This window comes from Pelodiscus sinensis, chromosome 1 (assembly GCF_049634645.1).
Source record: "Pelodiscus sinensis isolate JC-2024 chromosome 1, ASM4963464v1, whole genome shotgun sequence".
Classification (NCBI taxonomy): Eukaryota; Metazoa; Chordata; order Testudines; family Trionychidae; genus Pelodiscus; species Pelodiscus sinensis.
In genome coordinates, this window is record NC_134711.1 from 107555646 (window position 1) to 107581057 (window position 25412).

The window sequence follows — 25412 nt, forward strand, 5'->3', positions numbered from 1 at the left end:
ATCATTGGGGGCCCAAATTTGGCTTAACTACCTAGCTTTGCAGGCACTGCTACAACACAGGCCTGCAATTAGTTCTGGGCACAACACCGCCGGTGCAAAGTCAGAGGCAGCTTTTCAAAAACAGGTGACACAGAAGATGACAAAGAGGGAGAAACCCACACTCGGGCGTTACCCCATCCCACTGCCAAAAGGGAATCTGGGCCCACATCTGATCTCATGCCAGTTTTTATACCAGCTGAATTCCATTCAGTTCCATGGGAGTAATCACAATTTACATGGAAGAACGGGAGAGCAGAACCAGGCCCAAGAGCTCACTGTACACATAGTGCTCATGAGGGTCCCATCTAGGGATGTGAAGGACTAGTCGACTAGTAGTCTATCAGATAGAGGCAAGCAAGGGTGGGAGAAGGGGGTACTTCAAACCAACAGTGCACATGGAGCCAGCTGCTCCGTGAGGTGCTGCCGCTTTGAATGCCACAGGGAACCCGGCATCAGGTCTCCCCGCAACATTGCAAAGTGGCAGCGCTACACAGAACCCAGCCCGGGGTCAGCTGGGGAGTTCCCAGTTGACCCCGGACTTTGGTGCTTTTGCCTTTGAAGTGTAGCAACAGCCCCAACTTCAAAGGCGGAGATGCCCAATTGACTAATGGAATAGTCAACTACCCGATACTTATCAGTCCCATCAAATAGGGAGGAAAGGGATGCTCCAAAAGCCTTCAAATGAGTCAGGGTTGGGCTTAGTTTGCATGATACTATGAAAAGTCTTGACCTCCCAAACACTCTCACAGGCCCGCACTGAGCAATGATCCACCAGCGCTTAGGTGAGGCAATGAAAGCTGCAATATCCAGTGGAAAGAATGCTTGGCAAGGCAGAATGGAAAACCCAGCTCTGGAATTCAGCCACATCACTGCAGTGCAGCTCTTGTAAAATGCACCCCGGAATCCTGACTGGCAGGCAGAGGCCAGGCCATCACTGTAGGCTGGCAACCCCAGCAGCAAAGTGCCCACTTGCGCCCATGCTGAGACACTGGTTCACTACTGAAGTAAGAGGGCAGAGCATCTGGGGTGCACCTGAGCAGTCTCCCACCTGAGCTCTGACCCTACTGTGCTAAGCTTATGAAAGCACATCGACCTTGAAGGAACAGCTATAGCTGGGCTCCTCATCTAGCCGTGAGGTTTAGAGCAGGGGTCTTAAAATCCTAGACCATGGGCCACCCCTTGGAGTGCGCTCTACTTCCCCTGCAGCTCCTGCTGTCACGGGGAGTGTGAGGGGAGGAGGGGCCCATGACTGCTGCTGCCACAACGTGCCAGCCAGCACCCCCACCCCGGTGATCCCCAAAACTGTGTCTTCAGTTAGGGGGTGCCATAGCAGGGAGAGGGTGGGGCAATGCTGGGAAGGAGCAGCATAACAGACAGCCCCCCCCCCAAGTATGCTGGGAGCCCCGGGCTGGATTGCATAATCTCTCTGGCTGGGAACAGCCCGCAGGCCAGGAGTTTGAGACCTCTGGCTAGAGTGCTGTTTTTGCCCAGAGGGATTTCAGTCAGACATGACAAGAAAACCCCACAGACGGTGAGCTACAGGAGGGAGGGAGGGATTCCTGTCTCCGGGCTGTACCTCTGTGAGCATGACCAGTCCAACAAGATAGGAGAAGATGGAGACAAACAGGATTAGGGTCTCACGGCGGTTTTGCTTCCGGAAGATGGTGGGATACATGTCGACAACAGCGGTCACCAGGCTCTCCACACAGACGAACTAGGAAGAAGAGAATTCACGCACCAGTCAGCACTAAGCCAGCTAGCTGGGCTTCGCTCTCCACAGCCTCTTGCTCGCCTGTGCACTCAAGCCAGGTTTTCTTCAGCTGAGAGAGACCAGACACGTTCAGCACTGAGAACTGTGCCCAGCCATGCCAGGGCTGTCCGGGGAACTTCCACTAGCATCTATGCCTCACGCCGGTAACTCAGGGAGTGCTGCTGAAACAAGCACTGGGCCATTTCCCAGTCCCCCACTAGGCATGCTGCTGGAATCAGCTCGTGGCTTTCCCCCCATGCTCCCGCAGCCAGGCTCTAAAATCCACACCGGTGCTATGCCAAGAGTCCCCAAAGGATAGGGGATGCTGCTAAAACCACAGTCCTGCCTGCAGAGGGGACTGCTGGAAACCAGTCTCATGGTTCGCAGGACATCTGCTCCGATCCCTTCCTACACAACCACACAACGGGCTGCTGGCTCTTCCCCATGCTGAATGCAAGGAGACGGCTCACAGTGAATAGGACATTATTATGATTACAGCACAGAGAGGCTCCAGCAGAGGTTGAGGCCCCCTTGTGCCAGGTACTGGACACACACATAGCGAGAGAGTTCCTGTGCCAGGCAGTTTTTGCTCTGAATCGACTACACAGGCAATGGAAGAACAGAGACAGGCAGTGACTGGCCCAGCATCACACAGCTGGTCAGCAGCAGTGCTGGGAATGAAACCCACATTGCCTGAATCCCCCTCTGTGTCTCAGCCCATCCTAGACTAAAGGAGAGCTGACTGGTTGCAGGGGGCATTATACTCTGTCCAGACAGGGGAATAAAGTGCTTTGCTACCTCCGAATTTGTACCCGGGTCTTTTCCTCACCACCTGGCCATTTATCAAGGGGAATGCATTGGCTGGCAGTTTGAAGGGAAGACATGCCGAGAAAACCCCACAGATTGTGGGGTCAGGAAGGAAGTACTCCTGTCTCATCCATACCTGGCTATCTAGTCCCAGCAGAACCACCATCAGGAAGAAGAAGCAGGCCCAGAGTGGGGAGAAAGGCAGCATGACGACAGCTCGAGGATATGCAATAAATGCCAGGCCAGGCCCTGTGAGAAGAGGGTCATTTATAGTAGATGGCAGGGGCCAAATCTAGAAGTCATCAGCTGCACCATTGCCCTGCCAGGCAGTGAGGAAGAGGTCACCAAAGCAGAATCAGGGAGACTAGGAGCTCAGAGCTGGTCTATGTCACCGACTCCCCAGCAAGACACACTTCACCTTCTCCAGTGCATTCACTGTGGGCACTGGGAACCAGCATTCAAGAACCAGTGGCTCCATTGCTGGGAGAGAAAGATCAGAAGAACCACTGCAAGCTATAGCTGTACTGCCAGGTTCGGGAGCCTAGCAGGGACCTACCAGGCAATGGCCTCCACCTCCTTGCCTAGGACTGGGAGCTGGCAGATTCCTAATGTCCATACAAAGCAAACTCAGATCTTAAAGTTTCATGCCAAAGAGCCACACACACGAACCGCCATGGGTCTACGTTTATCTGCCTCAGAAGAGGTGAATTGACCTTCTGGGATTTGAACCTGGGGTTGCAATTAATCTAGTTTCATCGTAGCCCATTATGCATCTTAGGGGGTTAGCACAGCAACTTTGGGACACACCTCTCTCTCTCTGTGTTCTCTGTCCTGCTCTCGTGACATGAGCTCTTCTCTCAGAGGCAATGCACAAAAGGAGTCCAAGGTCAGTGGCAGGTGGCCAGAGATTTCCCCACATTAGCAACAGCCCATCCTACCCTGCACTCTGCTCTTCCTGCACACCGAGCCTACTCACCTGACTCAGCTACCTCAGAAATAGGCACACCTTGTTCCTGTGCCATAAAGCCCAAGATGGAAAAGATTGCAAAGCCAGCCACAAAACTCGTACCACTGTTGAGAAAACATAGGGCAATGCAGTCCCTGGGAAGGAGAAAATACAAGCATCAGCATGGGGGAACCAGCCAGCCAACCAGAGAAGAGCATCAGCATGGCAGGGGAGGAGGAGAAGCCAGTCCAAAACAAGCATTAGCGAGGCACATCAGCCAATGAGATGAAAGCGTCCACACAGAGACACACACATATGACTATATTAATCATTTCTGTGCAGCTGCTTGAGCAGATGTCTTGACAGTGTGAGGCTGTGGATTCATTTGGGGCTAAATATAGGACATGTGCATCTTCACATCAAAATGTTGATGCTGCTTCTCCATCCCACATACTGACAGTCTCGTAATGTCACACAGCCTAAAATAAATTCAGAACTCTTTACTTATTAACATCAACCTGCCTCTCTCTGTCTCAGGTACAGCTGGCCTCCTATACCACAATGTCTGTGTCCCTAACAGTCTTTCTTTAGCCTCAACACTCTTGTAAGGTGGGTAGTCTGCCCATTTTATAAATGGGGAACAGAGGCACAAAAAGACTAAGACTTACCCAAAGTCAGACAGCGAGCCTGCAACAAAACAGGGAAAGGAACGCAGCACTCCTATGCCCAAGCAAAGCACCCACATACCAGGCCATCCTATGTCTTACAGAGTTTGCCAGAAAGGATCAGACCGGTGACCCATCCAGTATCCTCTTTATGACCATGGTCAGCACTGTACGTTCCAGAAGAAGGTGCAAAAAACTGCAAAGTGAGTAATTATAGGATGACCTGGTTTCTTCTCACCACCATCCTACCAGTTAGTGGTTGTTTGATACACTGAAACATAAGGGTTTGTATCCAGCCAATGCACCCAGGCTTAATCTCATTACTTATATAAATGCTTGATTTTTTTTTTTAAACCTTGTCAATTTATGTCCCCAGGAGTACCTTGCAACAGAGTTTCACTTGTTACCTGCATTAGAGTTTTTGCAATTTTGCAGTATCAGTTTTATGACAATTGCCTTTCAATGTCCTGGGCTGTTCCCGGCTTATAAGACATAGCAAACAGAAGCACCCAAAGTATTTTCTCTAAACTATTCATTTTGTAGACCTCTATCATGTCTTCCTTTATTCACCAAATCTTTAAACTAACCAATCCCAATCTTTTCACTCTCTCGTCATACTCAAATCTCCTCAAACCTCTTCTCACTGTTTCTGAACTGCCATGTTTCTGTTCTGCCTTTTAGAGATGAAGAGACTGGAACTAAATGCTACATTCCAGGAAACACCATACTATTGATTTCTATTAATGTACGGCACTGAATATGTAAAGTATAATCATCATCTATCCGATTATTTATATAATTTGTAGCCATGTGTTGGTCCGTAACTCGTTCGTAACTCAGAGAGCGTCTGTATCTGGAAAAACACTGGTCCTAGTCAAGATCTCGGGGGCACCTTTGCCGTTATTCTTTTATGATAAAATTGGACTGTTTAGTCCTATATAAGCCCCAGGATTGCAAAATGTAGGACACACCCATAAAAAAACAGAACTGTGCCTAGGGAAGAGGATGGTATGAAGGACTGGCACCAGAATAAAGCACTACTCATCTAGCACAGCTCAGCGGAATAGGATATTGTTTCTCTATGGGTGTGTCCACACATCAGGGCTTAACTCAAAATCAGCTACACAAATTGAGTTATAACAATTGCATACCTTACCTCGAAATAGGGAGCATCTGCACAGCACTTATTTTGAAACCGAGCACTCTTCCTCTGACTTCCCTTATTCCTCATACAATGAGGGTTACAGAAATCAGTAAGAAGTCCTCCAGCTTGACAGTATTTTGACACTTTCAAAGTAACTGCCTGCTGTGTAGATGTGGACTGTTATTTCAGAATAACGCTAGTTATTTCGAAATAATGTTGCAGTGTAGACGTACCCTCTGGTGGCTATTTGGTTAAATGGTTTGTATGGAACTTTCCACTTTGAAGGCACCTTCCCTTTCAGGCCATCAAAGCTGTTTACCACCTTGCTGCAAGGCAGGTAATTGTCATTATCTCCATTTTATGAGTAGGGAGAGAGGCACAGATAGATTGCCTGAGCTACCAAAGTCATATAGTGGGTCTGCAGCAGGGCTAGGAAGAGAACCCAGCTCTTGCTGTACACATGCCTCCACCCCAGACTCTTTCCTTGTTCCTTCCTCTGCCACCCTGCTTCCCCTCAAATGAGATGGGCTCTCAGTCCAGTTCTAACTAGACAGATGTACCCACCACAAGTGGCAGTGAACTTTATCTTAAGAGGAGAAGAGACTGAGGCTGTGGAGGCTCCTTATATCTTTTAGCCTTCAGAGAAGTGCCATGCAACAGAGGCCACAATAACAAACAGATTATAATATATTTAAAGAACAGAAATCCCAGTGTGAAGTGTGGTTTAATGGACAGAGAGCAGGAGGGATTTGACTGTAAAGAAATGCAATGTCCATTTCATGCAGTACATCTGGATTCTGTGCTGACAGATAAATACTGCATCGAGATAAAAGGTTTCCTGACTGGTGAATGGGCAGTTTTCTGGGGCTCCTGCGGATACTGCACATGCCTTTCGCTCCTGAAGATGTGGTTGCAAAAACTGGAAAGGTCTAATGTGAAGTTGACTTTGCTCTCACATTCTTCCCCACCTGCACACTTCACAAGACTATCAGACAAGTTGGTACAATTTAATAGGATTGCCAGTTTCTGTTCAAGGATAGCCCAATGCTAACTAGAACCGCAGGGAGAAGCCTGCATGTTAGTAATCAGATGCATTGGCAAGACTGAATGTGGGCTCTAGGACTGGAGTGAGGGGTCGTAACCATTGTGGGAGGGACCAAGACTGTAAGAGCAAAGAGAATTGCAAGATGAGGGGTGAACGGAATGGCAGAGCTTCGGGGGGAGGGGGGGAAGACTCAAATCAAACGTTACCATCAAATCACTTGTGTGGGTTCTAAATCCACTCAAGCCTTTGTAAAGGAAGATTGGTTCTGCTTAATGGCACCATAAACAGAATTCAGCCCCAGAGCTTTTAAAGAGTTACAATGTAAACAATCAGCAAGCTCGGTCAGGTGTGTGTGTTGGGGGGGTGGGGGGGAGAGAACCTCTCACCTGTAAAGTGTCAGGGAAACTACTGAAGTTCCTCCTGGGTTCAGTTTCAGAAACATGGCAGGAGAAATTGGTTTTCAAGTAAGGCAGCAACTGGCAAGAGTGCTCTTCTGCCTCAAGAGGAAAGAAAGCATGAGGCACTTCCTCAAACTTAACCTGATCCACAGTCTCCTTTGGCAGAGCAGTCTGCTATCCGCCAGGGCTCCATGGCATGCAGGGAAGAAGATGGATACAGCGGGGGTGGGGTCCCTGAACTATAGAATCTCATCCCAATTACCTGTAACAGTTGTTGTGGTACTTGTTGTAGCTACCCAAAGCTGTCAGGCACCCCAGGCAAATGGCATAAGAGAAGAAGATCTGCGTGCCCGCATCCATCCACACCTGTAAGGAAAAGACAAACACAGCTGAGGAGGTGAAAAAGCCTGCATGGCAGGCAGCTACCCAGATTCCAGAGTGTGAGGAGAGACAGCTGGCCAAAGGGTTGACCTAACAAGCATGAAGAACAGTGACAGAGAGAAAAATTAAACATGAGGTATTCAGAGAAGCATGCTGTAGGACAGCTAGGTGCTAGAGCTGCATGTACAGGATCAGGATCACCTACATTCTAGAACCTGATGTTTAGTGATGCATGTGTGAGAATTCCAGGGCCTGTGTAAGGATTCTGATTTTTAATCGTAAAGCAATCTAAAGACTGTGAGGCAATAAAAGCTCTCCAGACAGTGACAGGAATCTGAATCACAGAAGAGATTCCAACTACTAGAGCTTACAGAGGCTCTCCCTTTGCTGTTAGCAGATCAGAAGCTATGACACACAGGTGAGCAGGTCTGATTCCATTCATCAGAGAGCAATGCTAATCATACAGGTGTGGCAATATAATAGTATTACTTGGCTCTGAGGCTTGATATTAAGATTAAAATCCTTAAAAACAAATTAATGGAAAAGATTACTTGAAGTTGTTACAAGGGTCACTAAAAAGGAGAGAGATCTTAGCCCCGGTCAAAGTTCATGAGGTCTATTTGAGCTACTCTGCAATCACTGTCTATGTTATGTCTGAGTGTTCTAAGGCAGTGTTTCTCAACCTTTTTTTATAAAGTACCCCTGTTTCAAAAAAGTACCCCAGGACCTACAGTTTTCAGACACACACAATTTGGTTCTACTGTTGCAACACATTTGTTTAAACAACTTAATCGCAGCCGGGTGGGCGATGAAATTTTTGGGTGTAAAAAGTACAAAAATAATAAAGCACTATAAAACTTAAAACAAAAATTCAGTTTTCGCCAAATTTCAGTTGTGTTGACGTACCTTCCAGACTTCTCTCGAGTACCCTTAAGGGTACTCATACCACTGGTTGAGAAACACTGTTCTAAGGAAGTCACATCATGTGTCTGTCAATGCCACCTTTAATCTTAAACATGAGCCATATGCAATCACTGATACCATTCACATTCATTCAAAAGGCTTCATTGAAGCTTGATGTACAGACAAGCTAATGAAGTTAATGAGAAAGGAAATGATGGTTATTAATAATATCCCTCCCTCATTTTATACCACCTTTTGCCTTTAGAACTCGTGGAGGCAGTGAGAAAATTAATAGGAAGAAGGAAGTTAGTCTGAACTAACAACACTTGCAAGAGAGTTCACTGGGTTATTTTAAAAAGAGAGAGGAAATTACAAATAGTTCAATAAGAAGAATGTAATTAGCCAAATTACAAGAAGTGCTATAAATACAAGTAATCAGGGCTCTGGTTTAGAATGTAACCCAAAGCCTATTAAAGTCAATAGAAAGACTCGCATTAACTTTAGTGGGCTTTGAATTAGACCCTTCTCTCTCAAGCAAAAGAAAGAGGGTTCCATCTTATATCTTCTGGGGGCACAGCTAAGCCATCTCCCATAACACTAGGCTTTTGGAAAAGTCCATCCTATCTGCCCCACATCACCTCTCTGTAGTTGCTCCCACAAATGGGATAGCTCTAGTCTCTCTCTTTTGTACAAGTCCTCTGATGAACAGCGGACAAGCATGACAGTTTCTGGGTGGATATTCAGATCAAAGTTTCCATTGAATTGTTTCTTTCCCGGAACTCTTCTAGTTCATCTGTTTGTATTTCTTTTTCCCAGGCTATTGTGTGTGTCAGTGTTGATTTGATTCAATTGTCATTGGTGGTTTTGTTGTGGTTTTTCTATTCTTATTCCCATGTCAATGTGCATTTTAACAAACAAGATGCTATGATTCCCTTTCCTGTTTTCTAGAGGAAAATCTGTTCTAGCTCATTAGGCAGCTGCATTAAATGTTTTTTCCCCCAACCACCATAAAGAAGCAAAATCCATAAGGATGGTAGAAAAGGCAGAGCTCTTATGTTAAACTTTGCTTTAATTTCTTCCCTAAATTATTTCCTTTCTGCAAGGGATCTAGCCAAAATTCTCAATCCATCTTTCATCAAAATCGATGGAAAGACTCCCAATTATTTCAGTGGTGGTTACATCAAAAGTCCTTGATCTGTGAGGCCAAAGGGAAAAGAAAATGAAGTTTGAATGGAGATTGTAGGCATGCAGAGGGTTAAATATGAATCACCTTTGCTATTGTGTAAGATGTCTTTTGGCAATTTAAGGTAAATAGATCCCAGTTGAATAGGTCAAGGCTTGTCTACATGGGGGAAAAAAAAAGTCAGGAAAGTTCATCCAAATTAATTTTCAAAGTGGATTGGTTAAGCTGCAATTAACTTGTCCGGACTCGCTTATTCAGAATTAAAGTGTCCTTAATTTGATTTAGTTTATGAATTGAGATAAATTGAATAAAAGGGTTTAAATAATCCACTTTAAATTCACAACTTCAATTAATTTGGATTCATCTTCCATGTAGACAATCCCATAGCATTTAATTTTGGGTGTCCAGTGTTAGAGCTTTGGTTACAGTCACAGCTTGGTTTGAACCTCAGCCACTCACCGTAACTGTTGTATTTAAAAAAAAAAAAAATCCAGCCAGCCAACATGACTATTGATTGCATAATAGAGGTCAGAGTGCTACCAGCATATTACACTATCCAGTCACCTATTCCCACCCAAAACAGTGTCTCAAAGCTGGAGCAATCACTGAGCATGTGGAGCAAGGGGCTTCATTGCACCTACAAAGTACAAAGGGTAGAAAGAGCAGCTCTGCCACTTAGGGCAAGTACTTAGAGAAAGAAGTACTGGCCCTTGCAATAGTTAATGCTTTAACCAAACATTTTGTGTTGAAAGCAATGCAAACAAAACTTAAGCTTGGCCTAGGAGCAGGGAATATAGGTATTCCCTCAATGCCCTAGCCCTTCTACAAAACACACAAATATTAACATGACTCCATCTGATAATCATCTATAAGCATATTGATATATTGTAAATCAGCACAATCAGAGTGAGCACCAGCTCAGATTATAGATACCTTTATTCCCATAGTAAAATGATAAACGTGCTTCTTGGGTCAGGGGACATTCCACCCAGACTCGTTTGTGGTTGGAAAACAGGTCGTCTTGGCCTCCCTGAAGGTTCCTGCGGTCGCTCAAGCAGACTGCTTAGGGGCTATCTGGTTCTTAGATGAGGTCCCCTCTGACTCTGTCTGTGGTAGTCCCAGTTCTCCAGATCTCTTGCACGGGTTAGAAGACCTCTAGTTCATCACAAGAGATGCCTCTCTACACCTGATCCAGAGCACCCTGGGAACAATATTTCTTGTTGGATTACACAGATAGGGAGTTGTTTTAAGAAGAAAGAAACTAAACGAACAGTTAAAAAACAGTGAATAGTTCTGCAGCACCTCAGGGTATGTCTACACTACCCCGCTAGTTCGAACTAGCGGGGTAATGTATGCATACCGCACTTGCTAATGAAGCCCGGGATTTGAATTTCCCGGGCTTCATTAGCATAAGCGGGGAGCCGCCATTTTTAAATCCCCGCTGCTTCGAACCCCGTGTAGCGCGGCTACACGGGGCTCGAACTAGGTAGTTCGGACTAGGGTCCTATTCCGAACTACCGTTACTCCTCGTGAAACGAGGTGTACCGGTAGTTCGGAATAGGCACCCTAGTCCGAACTACCTAGTTCGAGCCCCGTGTAGCCGCGCTACACGGGGTTCGAAGCAGCGGGGATTTAAAAATGGCGGCTCCCCGCTTATGCTAATGAAGCCCGGGAAATTCAAATCCCGGGCTTCATTAGCAAGTGCGGTATGCATACATTACCCCGCTAGTTCGAACTAGGAGGGTAGTGTAGACATACCCTTAGAGACTAACAAAATGTAGATGGTAGCATAAGCTTTCGTGGGCACAAATGCTCATACCACCATCAAAAGTTCTGTTAGTCTCTAAGGTGCTGCAGGACTATTTGCTGGTTTTTAAGTTTTTCCAGTTACAAACTAACACGCCTGCCCCTTGGGGGGAAGAGGGAGGGGAAGAACCCTGTCTCCTCCAACAACTTATTGTGTTCAGTCCTCTCTCCCGCAAGATCTTGGGAGAAATATTTTTTTCTATCACTGAAAAATTCCTTCTGCATGCCTGAAAAAAATTCCTGGTCATTGATGAATTTTACAATAGTTCATCATGACCTTTCACCAAATAAAAATGTTTATTTGAATCAGATCTTTTAATTTAAATTGGAATTTTATTTTATTTAAAACATAAGAAGTTGTCCTATATAAATACAAACTTATTTGTAATGTTTTCCACTTCACATTTCCTTTTAATCTCCTAGAATATTTAAATATAAAATATGCTGAATCCATGAACCCCATGAAAAACTTTTCGTTAAAAGCTGTTTTTCTATATAAACAAAGAATTAGGGAGAATATCTAACTTTTGAGGTCAAGCTTGATAAACATGGCACAATAAGTCAAGTACTGTATTTAGGGCTTTATTATGTAGGGAACCCAGAGGATAGTGAGTACAGGAGATTAGCAAAGCCATCACAGGTATTTGAGACCTAGCTTGTGACTCCAGGGGACACCATCCTGTACTGCATTGGGTTTATTCACTGACCTCACGTGAGTGGGTTCATACTTGAGTTTCAGAGCTTCTCCCTACCTGCTTTGTTTAATAAAAGTAAATTGTATATGCTGAATTTTACAAAGAGCAGAGTAGGCAGGGAAGCACTACTTTGACAAGCAGAGTAAAGAAATGCCAGACCCTCAGGATATATACCCTACATGCGTCTCCGCACAACCAAGCAGTGTCTCCAATTTCTACACATAGTGCCTCCCACACCTACACTGCTATTTTTAGCCTATTGCTGGAGCCTTTCCCTGCTCCCATATTGCAGAACAATAGGGTTCAGACTTAAGTTACAATGGGACTCTCCCTGTGACTACTTCAGCTGGGCCCCAGGACATGGACCCTGAGGGCTTGCAGAACTGAGTCAGACTGATTTGTGTATTGACAGAAGGGGGCTTTGGGCTCAAACTGGAGTCAGAGCCTCTGGTTAGTGTGTAGTAATGGCCAGCCCAGTTTAATTAACCCTGCTTTGCCACATCTGTGCTGAGTGTAGGATTTCAGAATAGAGGAAGCCCAACAGTTAAGGGCTGGCTGCGGAGGGGAAGAGTTGAGCCGAGTTGTGGCAGGAGAACAGAGACATAGGAATGAAACTAACCAGTGTAGTGGGCCTCTGGGTCAAGGGGCCAGACTCCAGGGTGGTAGCCCTGGAGCCAGTGATCCACATGAGGAACAAGGAGCTGGAGAGAAGCCCAAGAGAGATGAGAGGCTCAAACCTGGAGTGGGTTGAAAGATGTCTTGGTAGGGTTTAATCATGTTGGTTCTAGTGAGGGGCCCAGAGAGAAGCCCTGAGACCTGCTGCTCTGTGAAAGAAGAGTGTGATTCTTTGGAAAGACTTTGCTACCCATGAAGGGACTTTAGTGATACCAGCTTAGGGCCTGACCAGCTATAGCTGGAGTTGGATACCCTGCAAAGGGATAGCACTTCTCAATGACACAGCTAGCAGACTAGGCCACAGAAGACCCAGTCAGGGGTGAACAAGAGGATGTGGCAGTAACTGTGGGGAAGACCCAGCAACCCTGCACCCAGCCACATGATTGTCAGCCACTGAGTCACTTCCGCGTGTGCGCGGCTCACTCTCAGGTGGGACCCAAGAACACAATCCAACACCATTTTCACTGGTTCCCTGAGCTGCCAGCATTGTTTTTAAAGCAGCAAACGTGCTTTATTGACATAGCTAGAGACAAGGAGCATTCAAAGACATTCTCCTGGAAGCAGTGGGTTGTCAAACAGCCATTGCAGGACATGAAACTATTAAGAAAGGGACAAGCGGAGAGCATCCCACCTCCCAAATTGCCACCTTGCAAATGTCTACAGAAGAGTTAGATGCATGCTGTCAGCTGCCACCTGGACTCAGCTTCTCCTGTACAGGGTAGTGGCTCATATGCATGCTCATCCTACAGCTGATGCACAGAGAGCTCCACAGACTCCAAAGACTGCTACCATGCCACAAGACTAGCTGGCAGCATGACATCTGCCTCAGCTGGATGACTGACATTTTGTAGAAACAGGAGAAGACTCCCCAGGGGCACCATTTAAGGCACTGGGGGGTGAATTCTAGGACTTATCCCCAGAACATCTTTTAAGGAGCTGCTGGTGTTTTCACATATGCAGATACAAACAAATGCTGCCCTGAGCAGCCAGCCATTTTACAGCTATGTGTCTGCTTTGCTGGATGTCCTACTCTTCCAACTGGTATGTAATCTGAGCTCCTGTTTACTTACTCGTCAGTTTTTCTGGGGGTGGCTGAGTTTCACAAACTTGAGTAGCTTCTGTGAATGTCATGGAGGGGATGTTTGTACTCTCAGATCCTTTGAGCAACACACTAGGAACCGCCTTCCAATCTGGAGTGTGGTTTGTTTTTCAGTAATTTATTTACTTTTAAACATTCCTGGAAGAAATTAACTCTCTCACTTTCCTCTTCACAATTTGTACCATAAGAAGACATTTTAAAAACAACAACAATTGCAAGGGTAAGCAGATTTCATTTATCTCTACTAAAGGTCGAGTACAAAGTATCAAACTCGTGTGAAGGCTCCAAAACTGAGACCTCAAGATTTGGGATTGGAACTATCTTGCTGTTGATTATTCTAAATTTACAACCGAACTTAAAATATGTTTTTATATATATATATATATATATATATATAAGAATTTGGAACACTGTTCCTGTCAGTTAATTTCTAACTTATCACATGCAAAACAAACAAACAAACAAAATGCAGGAGTTTTCAGGTGCCTAAGTAGCCTCTGGAATAGAATCATGGTTAAAGCTGCCCTCCCCTCCCCCCAATCTGAAATGGCACCCCTGGAGAAGAGCAAATAGCAACATTTCCCCCAGGACTCTGTCCTTCATTCACACTCAAATTCTCACCTTCCTTCAAACGCGGAACTAGAGCACCTGGATGTGTACGCTGCTTTGCAGCATGAGCTGCTGGATGGGCCCAGGTTCTATTCCTGACTCCATGTGAGACACTGATCAAGGGTCCAAAGTTCTAGGCAGGGCCTTTGATCTTTGGGATCTCTGCTTGAGACATCTAGGGTCTGATTTCCAGAGGTGCTCGGTTAACTGTCACCATTCATATTAAGCACAATGCCTAGAGGCGCCACTGAAGCTCAAGGCCCCATTGTGCTGCCAGCTGTACAAACACATGGGAAGACACGGCCCCTGCCCCAATGAGCGTACATACAGCCTAAGGCCTATCCAGTGCCTTTGGGGCACAGCCCTGAGCAAAGTGTGGGGTGCACACACAACGCCCTGGAGTAGATCGGAAAGGGATCATTCCTCCCCTGCTGCCCTTTCATTCTGAGGTGAGGAAGCAAGGCAGGGAATAAGTTACTGCAGCTTCCAAAAAGGATCCTCCCCTTTGCTGGCCAGGTTAAGGGTATGTCTACATGGGAACTAGACACCTGCAGCTGGCTTGTGCCAGCCCACTTAAGCAGTGTAGACATCTGGGCATAGGCTGAAGCCTGGGCTTTCAAAGCTCGGACTCCAGCCTGAGCCTGGATGTCTACACAGCATGGGCCAGCTGAGAGTTTTCTTTGCTGCACAGTTACACCCTTAACCTGCCCAGTGGTGGAGGGCACAGCCAGGGCACCATGCTCCCCGCCCCTCCTTCTCTAAAAGCCAGGCCATGGCTGTCTCCAATTCTACCCCAGAAACTAAGGCATGACAGAGATGGGACTAGAGTTTAGGAGCTCCTGCCTCTGAGCCCCATGCTCCATCTCCACTCTAGCCTGTGCTGCCTCTCAAAGGCCTAAACACAGTCACTCACCTTCTGCTCAATACTGGGCCAACTGAAGTCGGTCCCGCAAAAAGATATTATTTCACCCGCCTTGTCTCTAATAGCCTGGGACCAGCATGGCTACCACAGCACTGCCTTCTAGAAGATGCACATCTCACACTGTACACAGAATGAGGGGGGGCTCTTGGCTTCTGTGAACTTTCCAAGCTCTGGGCTGAGCCAAAGAGGGGCAGTTTTCCTTTAAACCCCCCAGCAAGCAAATCCGGTTTTGGATGACACTGCAAAGCACAGCTGCCTGGAGACAGGAGGTGGGAGGGGGAAATCCACTCCTTGTCCCTTGTTTACACAGCCAGGAGTTCTACAGCCTGTCTTTGCTCGGCCCCCTCCTGCTGTGTGATGAAGTTAAAGAAAAGACTTCCCTAATTGTTCCTTGGATGTCAGCACCGTGGGCCAACTCAGCATGGGGGTGCAGCCGCAGGCTGAAATCTGGCCAGCAGAACTAATTCCCAGTTCCCTAAACTGGAGGGGTCCAAGAGAGACAGTGGGGAGGGGGCACCAAGATAAACACAGCTGTAAATCATTCCACTAGTATACTGCACAGAGGTCCAAAAACAAGAGGAGATGGGGAGCTGTGGGATTGGCTCTTGGAAGAGGAAACTCAGCCCAGAGCCTTCTAGACTGCAGGGCACAAAAGCCAGGGAAGAGGAGCAAGTCACATCCCTTTGCAGCGTTACCCTACAGGTGCACACCAGTCAGATGAACCTGGATGCAAAACAAGGGAGCAAGCAGAAGGGCAGTGCAATCAGGTTGCAACTCACACGCCACTCCAATGCAGCCACCCAGCCAGGCTCATTCCACTGCCAGATGGATGGGTACAGATAGAAGGATACAGCCCCCATGGGCCAAGACCCTACCATTGCCCGTGGGAGCAGAGAACAGGAGGCTAAGCAGACACATGCTTGGAGACACTATTAGACACAAGTGTGCACAGAACTTGATGTGAACAACCATCATCTATGTGCACATACATACCCCAACACACTGCCCTCCATGTGTGAAGTAGGGAGGCAAAAACAAACACACCTGCCAATATTTTCTCTCTCTCTCTCAGAAATGGAAAGGGGGTAGGGGAGCTGACAACCAAACAAGAATGTACAGAGTTGGGTAAAAACTTGCTGGGAAAAAAATACATAAAAGGAACAAATAATATTTATCTGGATCTAACCACACAAGGGGATCCAAATTCCTTCCCCACCACAGGTACAAAGTCCCATGCTTCCCTCCTCCCTCGGCCCTGTAGGTCAAACTCCTTGAGGGACTCCATCCCTTTCTCCCCATCCCAGCAGTGGGATGGAATGAGCCACAAAGTTCTTCCCGGCTCTTTGTCCCTAGGAGTGGTGGCAGCAAAGGGCATGTTCTGCAACAAACTGTGCAGATGCCAACTCGCTCCTGATTGGTTCCCCTCTCTGACCTCCCTCCGCCCTCTTTCCAACCACTTGGTGATACTCCCCTCTCCTCCAGCCCACCTGTGTTGTAATGTCTTCTGGAACCTCTCCCCTGACCTATGCCCTGCAGCCAGCCGAGGGGGTTCTGGGCAGGCTGCAAGGAAAGAGGGAGGATGGTGCATGGGGCCTTGGATCAGAGAGCAACTTAAGCTAAGACTCTTGTACTCAAGATAAAAGCTATTTCTAAGAACCCAGAAACAGGCAAAAGTTTACAAAAAGGAAACAAACAGGCAGCATTATTACATATAATATAAACAAGAGGAAGAACTATGCATAGGCAAGTTTTTTTGTTGTTTTTGTTTTAAGAGAAACAAGCATCCATCTGACCAAATAATATTGACTAGGCAGAGGTTATTAAAAATAGAAAACAAAAAAAAAAAAAGACAAAAGCTTCAGAGCCAGCATGTAGTACAGATAGGGCCCACTCCTGCCAAATGTGGAGCTCTCTGGGTCCAGGAAAGCACTGACTCACATGTTTAACTTTACACTCAAGCAGTCTCACTCAAGCCAGTGGAACCCCTCATGAAGCTCAGTGTTTCTTGGGTCATGAGTGGAGTGCTCAGCCCCTTGCAGATGTGAGTTCATGGTCAGCTTCTATGCCCGTGAGAGCTTATTATTGCTACAGCTTGAACCTCTCTAGTCAGCACTCTCTGGTCAAAGCAACATCCATGGTCCGGCATGATTTTAGTTAGCCAGATGTCCACATATCAAGGGTGGTGGCCAAGTTTCCCACAGTCTCATAAAGTTTGTTTACAGTCACCAGTCCTGGTTCTGTGTTGTGATTTAGCGCTAATTTACCCAGCAGTGATACTGTAGTAACTTAAAATCATAGAATCATAGGACTGGAAGGGACCTCGAGAGGTCATCGAGTCCAGCCCCCCGCCCTCAAGGCAGGACCAAGCTCCGTCTACACCATCCCTGACAGATGTCTATCTAACCTGTTCTTAAATATCTCCAGAGAGGGAGATTCCACCACCTCCCTTGGCAATTTATTCCAATATTTGACCACCCTGACAGTTAGGAATTTTTTCCTAATGTCCAATCTAAACCTCCCCTGCTGCACTTTAAGCCCATTACTCCTTGTCCTGTCCTCAGAAACCAAGAGGAACAAATTTTCTCCTTACAGGTATTGGCCTATTGTGATCCAGACCCCTGCCACACTCTCAATAGCTCCCTGATGGCTTTCGCACAGCTCAGCCAGCTCTTGTCAGAGCTGCCCACCGCTGTGGCGGCTCATCAACTTCACGGGGACTCTAAGCTGGCTGAAAAGGTTCTCCATGTGGGTCTCAGCATAGAATCGGGGGCACAAACTCTTCTTACGCAATGTCCTTCCCCGATTCTGTATAGTGCCTAGCACAAAGGGCCCCGCACACAAACGGAGACTTTTCAGTCCTACTGAGCATAATTAATTGGTCCTTACGTAAGCAGAATGAGTTCCTACTAGCCAGAGGGTCAAAGAGAGCAGGGAGGGCTTTTAGAAAGGTCAGTGGGAAACCAACACTAGACCACAGGTTCTCAAACTGCAATCTCTGGGACCCTTGCTGTTGGGCCAGAGAGCAAATTGCTCCTCCTTCCTATTGTCTCCTGCTAAATCACACAAAAGAGCTAGGATAGATTCATGGGCATTGAGGCTGGAAGGCTCAATCATCATAAACTAGACTATCCTCCTGCTTTACATTGTCTGAATTTCCTTGCTCAGAACACTAGATTGCATTATGCCTTTGGCAAATAGATTATATCAGGAATTTCCCAGTATTAATTTTCCACCGAAACAGACTGTAGTTGGCACAGAGAGGTTATGGGTGTCTGACTAAGAAGGGACATAGCCAGGTGCTCAGTATGTGCCCTTGGGACACTCTTCCTATTGAAATGAGCCACCTGCTGGGAAAGAACATCATCTTCTGAGAGAACCAAGGTGCAAAGGTTTCAGTGACTTTCATAGATCCATGAAATTTAAGCCCAGGAGGACCACTGCATCATGTAGTCTGGCCTCTGGTATAAACACAGACTGGAGAACCTCAAAATCTTGTCCAAGGTCACACAGCAAATCAACAGCAGAGTCAGTCACAGATCCAAGGTCTTCTAAAAACCAATAAAATGCCCTGGCCATTGTACCATGCCTCAGCTGTGCACCTTTCTTGGGATCCCCCAAAATAATTCCCTTCCCTCCTTGGCAATGACACCTTTCAAATACTTCTAAGTGGTTATCGTCTCCCTATATTCTGATATATCAATCATTTGCCCTTCACTTAAACCCATCAGTGAGGCCTTTGGCTATGAGGAGCCTCCTGGAAAAGATGTGTTTTATTTTCTGTAATGATTTGCCAGGCAGGAAAGAGCTTTGCAGGTTTCTGAGTCCCAACAGACTGCAGGGCAAAAATAGTGATAGCTTTCAGGAGTGCCCTCCAGAGCCAACAGAGCCTGCTTGACCTGCCTGGGCATTAGAATGGCTGGCAGGAGTCACACTGTCCTTGAAAAGTGGAGGCCTTTCAAGGAAACATGGCAGAGACGAGGGACGCTGACAATTCCTTCCCTTAGAGCAGGTGTGGCCAACCTGAGCCTGAGAAGGTGCCACAGTTTACCAATGTACATTGTCAAAGAGTTACAGTAATTTGTCAGCAGTCCCCTCCAGGTGCCTCCTCTCCCATCTCCAGTATCTTTTGCCCACCACCAGCCCAATCGATCAGTGCCTCCTCTTCCTTCCCCGCACCTCCTACCCACTGCAATCAGCTGTTTCATGGCCCTCAGGAGGCTCTCTGCGGGAGGGAAGGAGCAAGGGCGCAATATGCTTGGAGGAGGAGATGGAGCCAGGAGTTGAATACTGGAAATTTGGCACCTGTAGCCGCAGCCTTGGAGTCAGTGCCTGATCAAGGAGCCACATATTAACTTCAGAAGAGCCAAAAGGTTGGCCCTAGAGCCAAAAGGTTGGCCACCCCTGCCTTAGAAGAAAGTCTGAGAGAATTCACTTGCAACTTGCAGCCTTAGAAAGGTGATCATTTTCTGTTGAGTTCTATAGGGCATTTTGCACATAGGAGAAGCATCGGGCATGAAATGGAGAGCTTCCCGAATCCATCACATGTATGGAAACAACTTCTCTACTGCTGGATTTTATCCCTCATAAGTCCTGTGGCCCTCTCCCATATGTGGGCTAAACTTTGCCTTTTCATTGTCCTTCTCAGCAGGGAAGTTGAAAGTGCTTTATTAATCTTAAAAGGTGTGATTAACAAATGTATGCGAACGAGTTGAGAGTCTCTGTCACTGGCAATTGTGCTTCTAAACCCTAGTCTGTACCAGAAAGAATTAGCCAGTATACCTACAGTGTAAATGCAGCTTATGCTAGCCAAAAATCCAGCTTCTCCTGGTATAATTTATACCAGTTCCCTAAACAAAAGAAGCAAAATAACTTTTCTGCCAATATAACTGGGCCTACACTATGGCTTTTGTGGGGGTAAAAGCATCCAGGAAATCACATCTTCCCCACCATTACTATGCTGATACAAACTTCTAGTGTGGACTTGGCCTCAGTCACTTAGGGGAGGGGATCCTAAAAGTATCTAAGTCTTATAACATCCTTACCACAGAAGAGATTACTGCCGCATCCTGGCCCGCAGATGTGGGAGGGGAAGGGGCAAAGGAGGCAACTATCCCGGGGGCCTGGTGATACAAAAGGGCCTGGAGATTCCAGCTGTCACTACCACTATTGCAGCAGTGACAGTAGTAGGAGCCCCCGGCCCTTTAAATTGCTGTTGGAGCCCCATGCAGCATGCTCTGGACAGCACCGAGGGCTGCCTATTTCCAGCCCTGCCTCTTCCAAAGGCAAGGGGCAGGCCCCCCCCCCCCCCACCTTGCCCAGGGGCTCGGTGAGGCTGTCAGCCCCACTGGTCGCCTCCATATAACCGATGCATTTAACAAGAGAGGGAGCCGTCATTTTCACACTTGTGTGCCCAACATTAGGCTTCTAAAGCATTGTATGGGCCCAGTTAAAAGCGGCCTGACATTGAGAAATGAGGAGCAGCTCTGGCTGCCACTGATTTCAGCAGGATCTAGGCAGGTGCTCAGAGACTTGGAACACGAGGCCGGGTTTTATTGAGCTGCATGATTCCACATTTAGGCACTTCATTTTAGCCACCCAATGTGAAAAGGTCGGCTTCATTGTCCTGCTAAAGGTCAGAGAGAGTCAGTAGCAGAACCAAGCCCAGAACCCCAGAGGTCCTGACTCCAGCTCCCCGACTGGAACCACTAGAGAATGCTGCCTCAGAGCCAAACTAATCCATTCGCCATGCACAGAGCCAGGCATCAGAGGCTTGCTACAACATGGGCTCTCTAGGTCATCCCCCCCCTGCAATCTGCGCATTCATGCAGCTGAACTCCAAATAACAGATGCTTGGGCTGGACCAGAAAGAGTTAAAGGGGTTACGAAGGGTTTCGCTGACCTATTTTCCAGGCAGGCCCCCTTTAATCTCCTTTGGAGACACCTTAGCACAAAGGCTGGTACAGCAGCTCAGCTGGAGCCAGGATTTAACGTGGAGGAACTTGTCCTGAAGAGATTAAAAACGGCAGTCGGGCACTGAACCTTCAGTCAAACTGGCAGGAATTGCTAATCAAGGGGAAGGGGAGAAAGGAAAACAAGGGAGATGGGGAGCAGGACGTTCAGTGGATTGACACTACAGCAGCATTCAGAAGTACCATACTCTAGGAGGGGGTGGGAAGGGCTGATGGCCTCTGCGTTGCCTCCAATGATGTTAAACACAACAGCAATCCATCAAAAAAATAAAGGTTCCTAAATGTCTCTGGTCCTGGGGCCTCCCTAGTCTCCCAATCTGGCCCAGGAGAGGAGTAGAGTTTTAAAGGGAGTGTCTCCAGAAGACGGAGGTGATCGACTGGTTTCACCAAGTAGCTAAGAACTTTAGTGGCCCCTCATCAGTAGTGTCTGCAGCCTACACCAGCCTGGAGAGAAAGGGCTTTGGGATTTTAGGGGCTCTGCTGGTGAAAACAGAGTAAAACCAGTTCAGCTGGGGACCCTGATGGAATCACCTGAATGCTCATGAATGCCAATGTGCATTATGCTCGCAGGGGGAAAGGCAAGAGGTGAAGGATGCAAAAGAAGAGTGAATGAAAGAGAAACAGGAAAAGGCAAAGAGTAAGTGATGGAGTGGAGAAAGAATAAGGGAGAAGAATGGGAGCGAGAAAGGAATTGGATGGAAGAGGAAGAGGAAGAGAAATACAAACACATGCACGCGCCCAACCACAGCTCAGCCAATCAGTCCTCCTTCCCATCTTACCTGAGGGTCCATGAGACGAGTGAGGTCTGGGTAAAGGTAGAACTGGACCCCCTGGAAAGCCCCCGGCAGAGAGATTCCCCTGATCAGCAGAACGACCAGCATGAGATATGGGAATGTGGCAGTGAAATACACCACCTGGCAGGAGAAGAAAACAGAGCAAGTGTGAGAGGGCAGCCTGGGGAAAAGGCCAGAAACCAAGGACATCAATGAAACCTTGCCACAATGGAAGCAAAGTGCAAGAGCAAGTTAGAAAGGCAAGGATGAGACAGGATCAGCAAAATAGGGGCAGGGAAGTGTCAGGGTTATTATGTTTCAAATCTTCCTTAAAGCAGAATAGAAAGCAATTCACTTTTTATTGAGTCATTAGTAAGGTCACGATGTGGCCATTATAGCTGTAATTAGGAAATCACTCTCTACTCTGGTAGGAATCTAAGCACCAGCCTGGTCTTCAGCTAGCCTGTCAGGGTATGACTCCATTGATCGAGATATCTAATTAATCTAACCTAATCTAACTCTCTCTCCCCCCGCCATCCTTCTCCCTTCCTCCCTCCCCTAAGTGCCACTACATGGCACAGTGAGCCACACCCAGTAGGTGTGTGGGTTACATGTGCAAATAACAGCAACTTGTCCTGATACATCTCCCTTTATGACAAGGCAGTCCTTGAGCTATCAAGGAATCGTCAGTAATAATAAGTTTTATTGTACGAGGCAAATGCAACCTAGCAACAAAGAATGGGCCATTTCAACTCTGTTTTGAAGTAATACTGACTAAGGATGTTAAGGATTAGTTGACCTTCTGATAAGCAAATGCTTATCGAACAGTCGAATCGACTAGTTGATTCCCCCCACTCCCCTTACTGCCTCTATCAGCTAGAGGCAGCAAAGGGGGGGGGGGGGAGACAGGGTACTTCAAAGTAGCGACACCGTATGGAGCCCATTACTGGGCACCTCAGCATTTCTAAGTGGTAGCGCCACATAGAGCTGATTCCGGGCTCCATACGGCGCTGCCCCTTTGAAACGCAACGGCAGCATTTCAAAGGGGCAGCACCACATGGAGCCCAGGGTCAGCTAGGGACTCCCTAGCAGAGCCCGGGCTCCCTGTGGCATTTCCATGGAACCCAGAGTCAGCTGGGAGTCCCCAGCTGATCTTGGGCTCCAGCATAGTATTTCAAAGTGAGCAGAGCCTGAGTTCAGCTGGGGAGTCCCCCGCTGATCCCAGGTTCTGGGGAATACCACAAGGAGCCTGGGGTCAGCTGACCCCAGGTTCTGAAGAAATGCTGCACAAAGCCTGTGATCAGTCCACAGCTGACTCCGGGCTTCGCGCAACATTTCAAAGCGTGGCTGTCACGGGGCCGCCTGTCCGGGCCGCCGCCCCTCCTGTTGCCCCTAGGCCGCGCTCAGTTTAACACTTGACTCTGGGTCACCGGGCGGAGTGGGGGGTCCGGGCCCGCCCTCTCTCCGGACCCCAACCCAGGGCCCTGACACTGAGAGGTGCCCTCTCAGTGGTAGCAGGGGGGGTCGGTACCCCAAAACGCCCCTGCTCTCGGGTTACACAGCCCGCCCTGGGTCTTGCTCCACTCCGCCGACCCTCACTGCTCCGGGTACCCGCCTGTCCCTGCGGGCTCCCCGCTGCCTCGGCTGCCTCCTTGCCTGGCTCCCGTGGCTTGTTCCTCCCTCGCTCGGGCCCCTCCTCCGGCTGGCTTGGCTGCCGCAGGTCTCACCCCCGCTGCCGTTGGCTCCTGCTCCGCCGCCGCTGGCTCCTGCTCCGCTGCCGCTGGCTCCTGCCCCGCTGCCGCTGGCTCCTGCTCAGTCGGGTCCGCTGGCCCCGCCGGTTCCGCCCCCCCTCCCCTGGCCTCCCCGGCTCCTTTTATCCCCCCTCCCCTTGCCGTCCCTGGCGTTGCCCTCCCGACGTCATCACCGGCGCGCCCCGGCGCCGCGTGATGACGTGTCCCTCCGCCCCCGCTCGGGCCTGCCGCGCTGATTGCCGGCTCCGCGGCGGCCCCATCTGCCTCGCTCGAGTGGTGGGGTTGCTCCACCCCGTCACACACCTCCCCCCTTTGCAAAGTTCCTACACCCCCCGGTTGCTCGTCACCCGGCAACCGTGAGAGGCAGTCTGCATTCTCATTGTCCTTGCCGGGTCTGTGTTTGACTTCGAAACGAAAAGGTTGTAAACTTAAATACCACCGCATTATCCGCGCGTTATTGTCCTTCATGGTCTGCATCCACTTCAGGGGTTCGTGGTCCGTCACCAGCGTGAAGGCGTTGCCTGTAAGGAAATAGCGCAGAGAGTCTATGGCCCATTTGACGGCTAACGCTTCCTTTTCAATCACTGCGTAGTTTTTTTCCCTAGGGAACAGCTTGCGGCTCAGGTAGGCTACGGGGTACTCCGTGCCCTCTTCCTCCTGCGCGAGGACCGCTCCGAGCCCCACTTCGGAGGCATCGGTTTGTAATATGAACGGTTTTTCGAAATCAGGTGGCCGCAACACTGGCCCTGACATCAGGCACTGGCGGAGCGCCTCAAAGGCCCGCACCCCTTGGGGCGTCCACACCACCCTTTGAGGGCGATCTTTCTTTGTAAGGTCTGTTAGCGGGGCCGCCAGTGAGGCAAAGTGGTTTATAAACCGCCGGTAATACCCCGCGAGGCCTAAAAACTGGCGGACTTGTCGCTTGGTGTGGGGTCGAGGGTAGTCTCTAATGGCTTGTACCTTGTCCAGCAGTGGTTTTAACCGCCCCCTCCCCACCGTGTATCCCAGGTACGATACTTCCCTGTTTCCGAATTGGCACTTCTTGGGGTTTGCCGTGAGTCCTGCTCGTTGGAGCGCCCGCAGGACAGCTTCCAGCTGTTGCAGATGGTCCTCCCAGGTCCTACTAAAGACGACAATGTCGTCTATATATGCCGTGGCGTATTCGCGGTGGTCTTCTAATATCTCGTCCATCATCCGCTGGAATGTAGCTGCCGCGCCGTGCAGCCCGAATGGCATGGTGACGAATTGGAAAAGCCCAAACGGGGTAGCGAACGCTGTCTTCTCTCGGGCTGCCGGTGCTAAGGGTATTTGCCAATACCCCTTTGTGAGGTCGATTGTCGACAAATACTCTGCCTGCCCCAACCGTTCCAGCAGCTCGTCTACTCTGGGCATGGGGTACGCGTCAAACTTAGACACGGCGTTCAGCTTACGGAAGTCAATGCAGAAACGTGTCGCTCCGTCTTTTTTTGGCACTAGCACGATGGGGCTCCGCCACTCACTCCGCGATTTCTCCACTACTCCCCACCGTGTCATGTCCTGCAGTTCCCTTTGGACTGTGTCCCACAACTTCCGAGGGATGGGGCGCACTGGGTCTCGAACCTTTTTCCCCGGCTCCGTGGTGATTTCGTGTTGTACTAGGCTCGTTCTCCCAGGTCGGCTCGTTAGGCTGGCCGCTGCCCGTTGCAACACTGCCCGTAGTTGGCCCTGCTGAACCTGATTTAGCTCCCTCCCCACAGGGCTAGCTGCCCAGGTGACCTCTTCCTCGCCCCAAGGCCCAAACTCGATCTCTGTACTCAAGGCCTCTGCTAGGGGCTCTTCCCGTGGTACCCACCGTTTCAATAGGTTAATGTGG

General features: G+C 48.5%; 1 protein-coding gene across 4 annotated transcripts in view; it reads right to left on the minus strand.

Annotated features, from left to right (window-relative positions):
* SLC6A13 (solute carrier family 6 member 13) overlaps window positions 1-25412 on the minus strand; it is a 69635-nt gene that overhangs the window by 10616 nt on the left and 33607 nt on the right. For 3 of the 4 annotated variants that reach the window (XM_006135436.4, XM_006135437.4, XM_075940898.1), the window contains exons 7-11: window positions 21816-21950; window positions 7057-7160; window positions 3573-3697; window positions 2733-2845; window positions 1616-1753 (exon numbers count right to left, since the gene is read on the minus strand). In XM_006135436.4, the coding sequence (XP_006135498.2) occupies window positions 1616-1753; window positions 2733-2845; window positions 3573-3697; window positions 7057-7160; window positions 21816-21950 (615 nt within the window). The remainder of the gene's footprint in view (window positions 1-1615; window positions 1754-2732; window positions 2846-3572; window positions 3698-7056; window positions 7161-21815; window positions 21951-25412) is intronic. The other variant, XM_075940907.1, reaches the window with a different exon arrangement.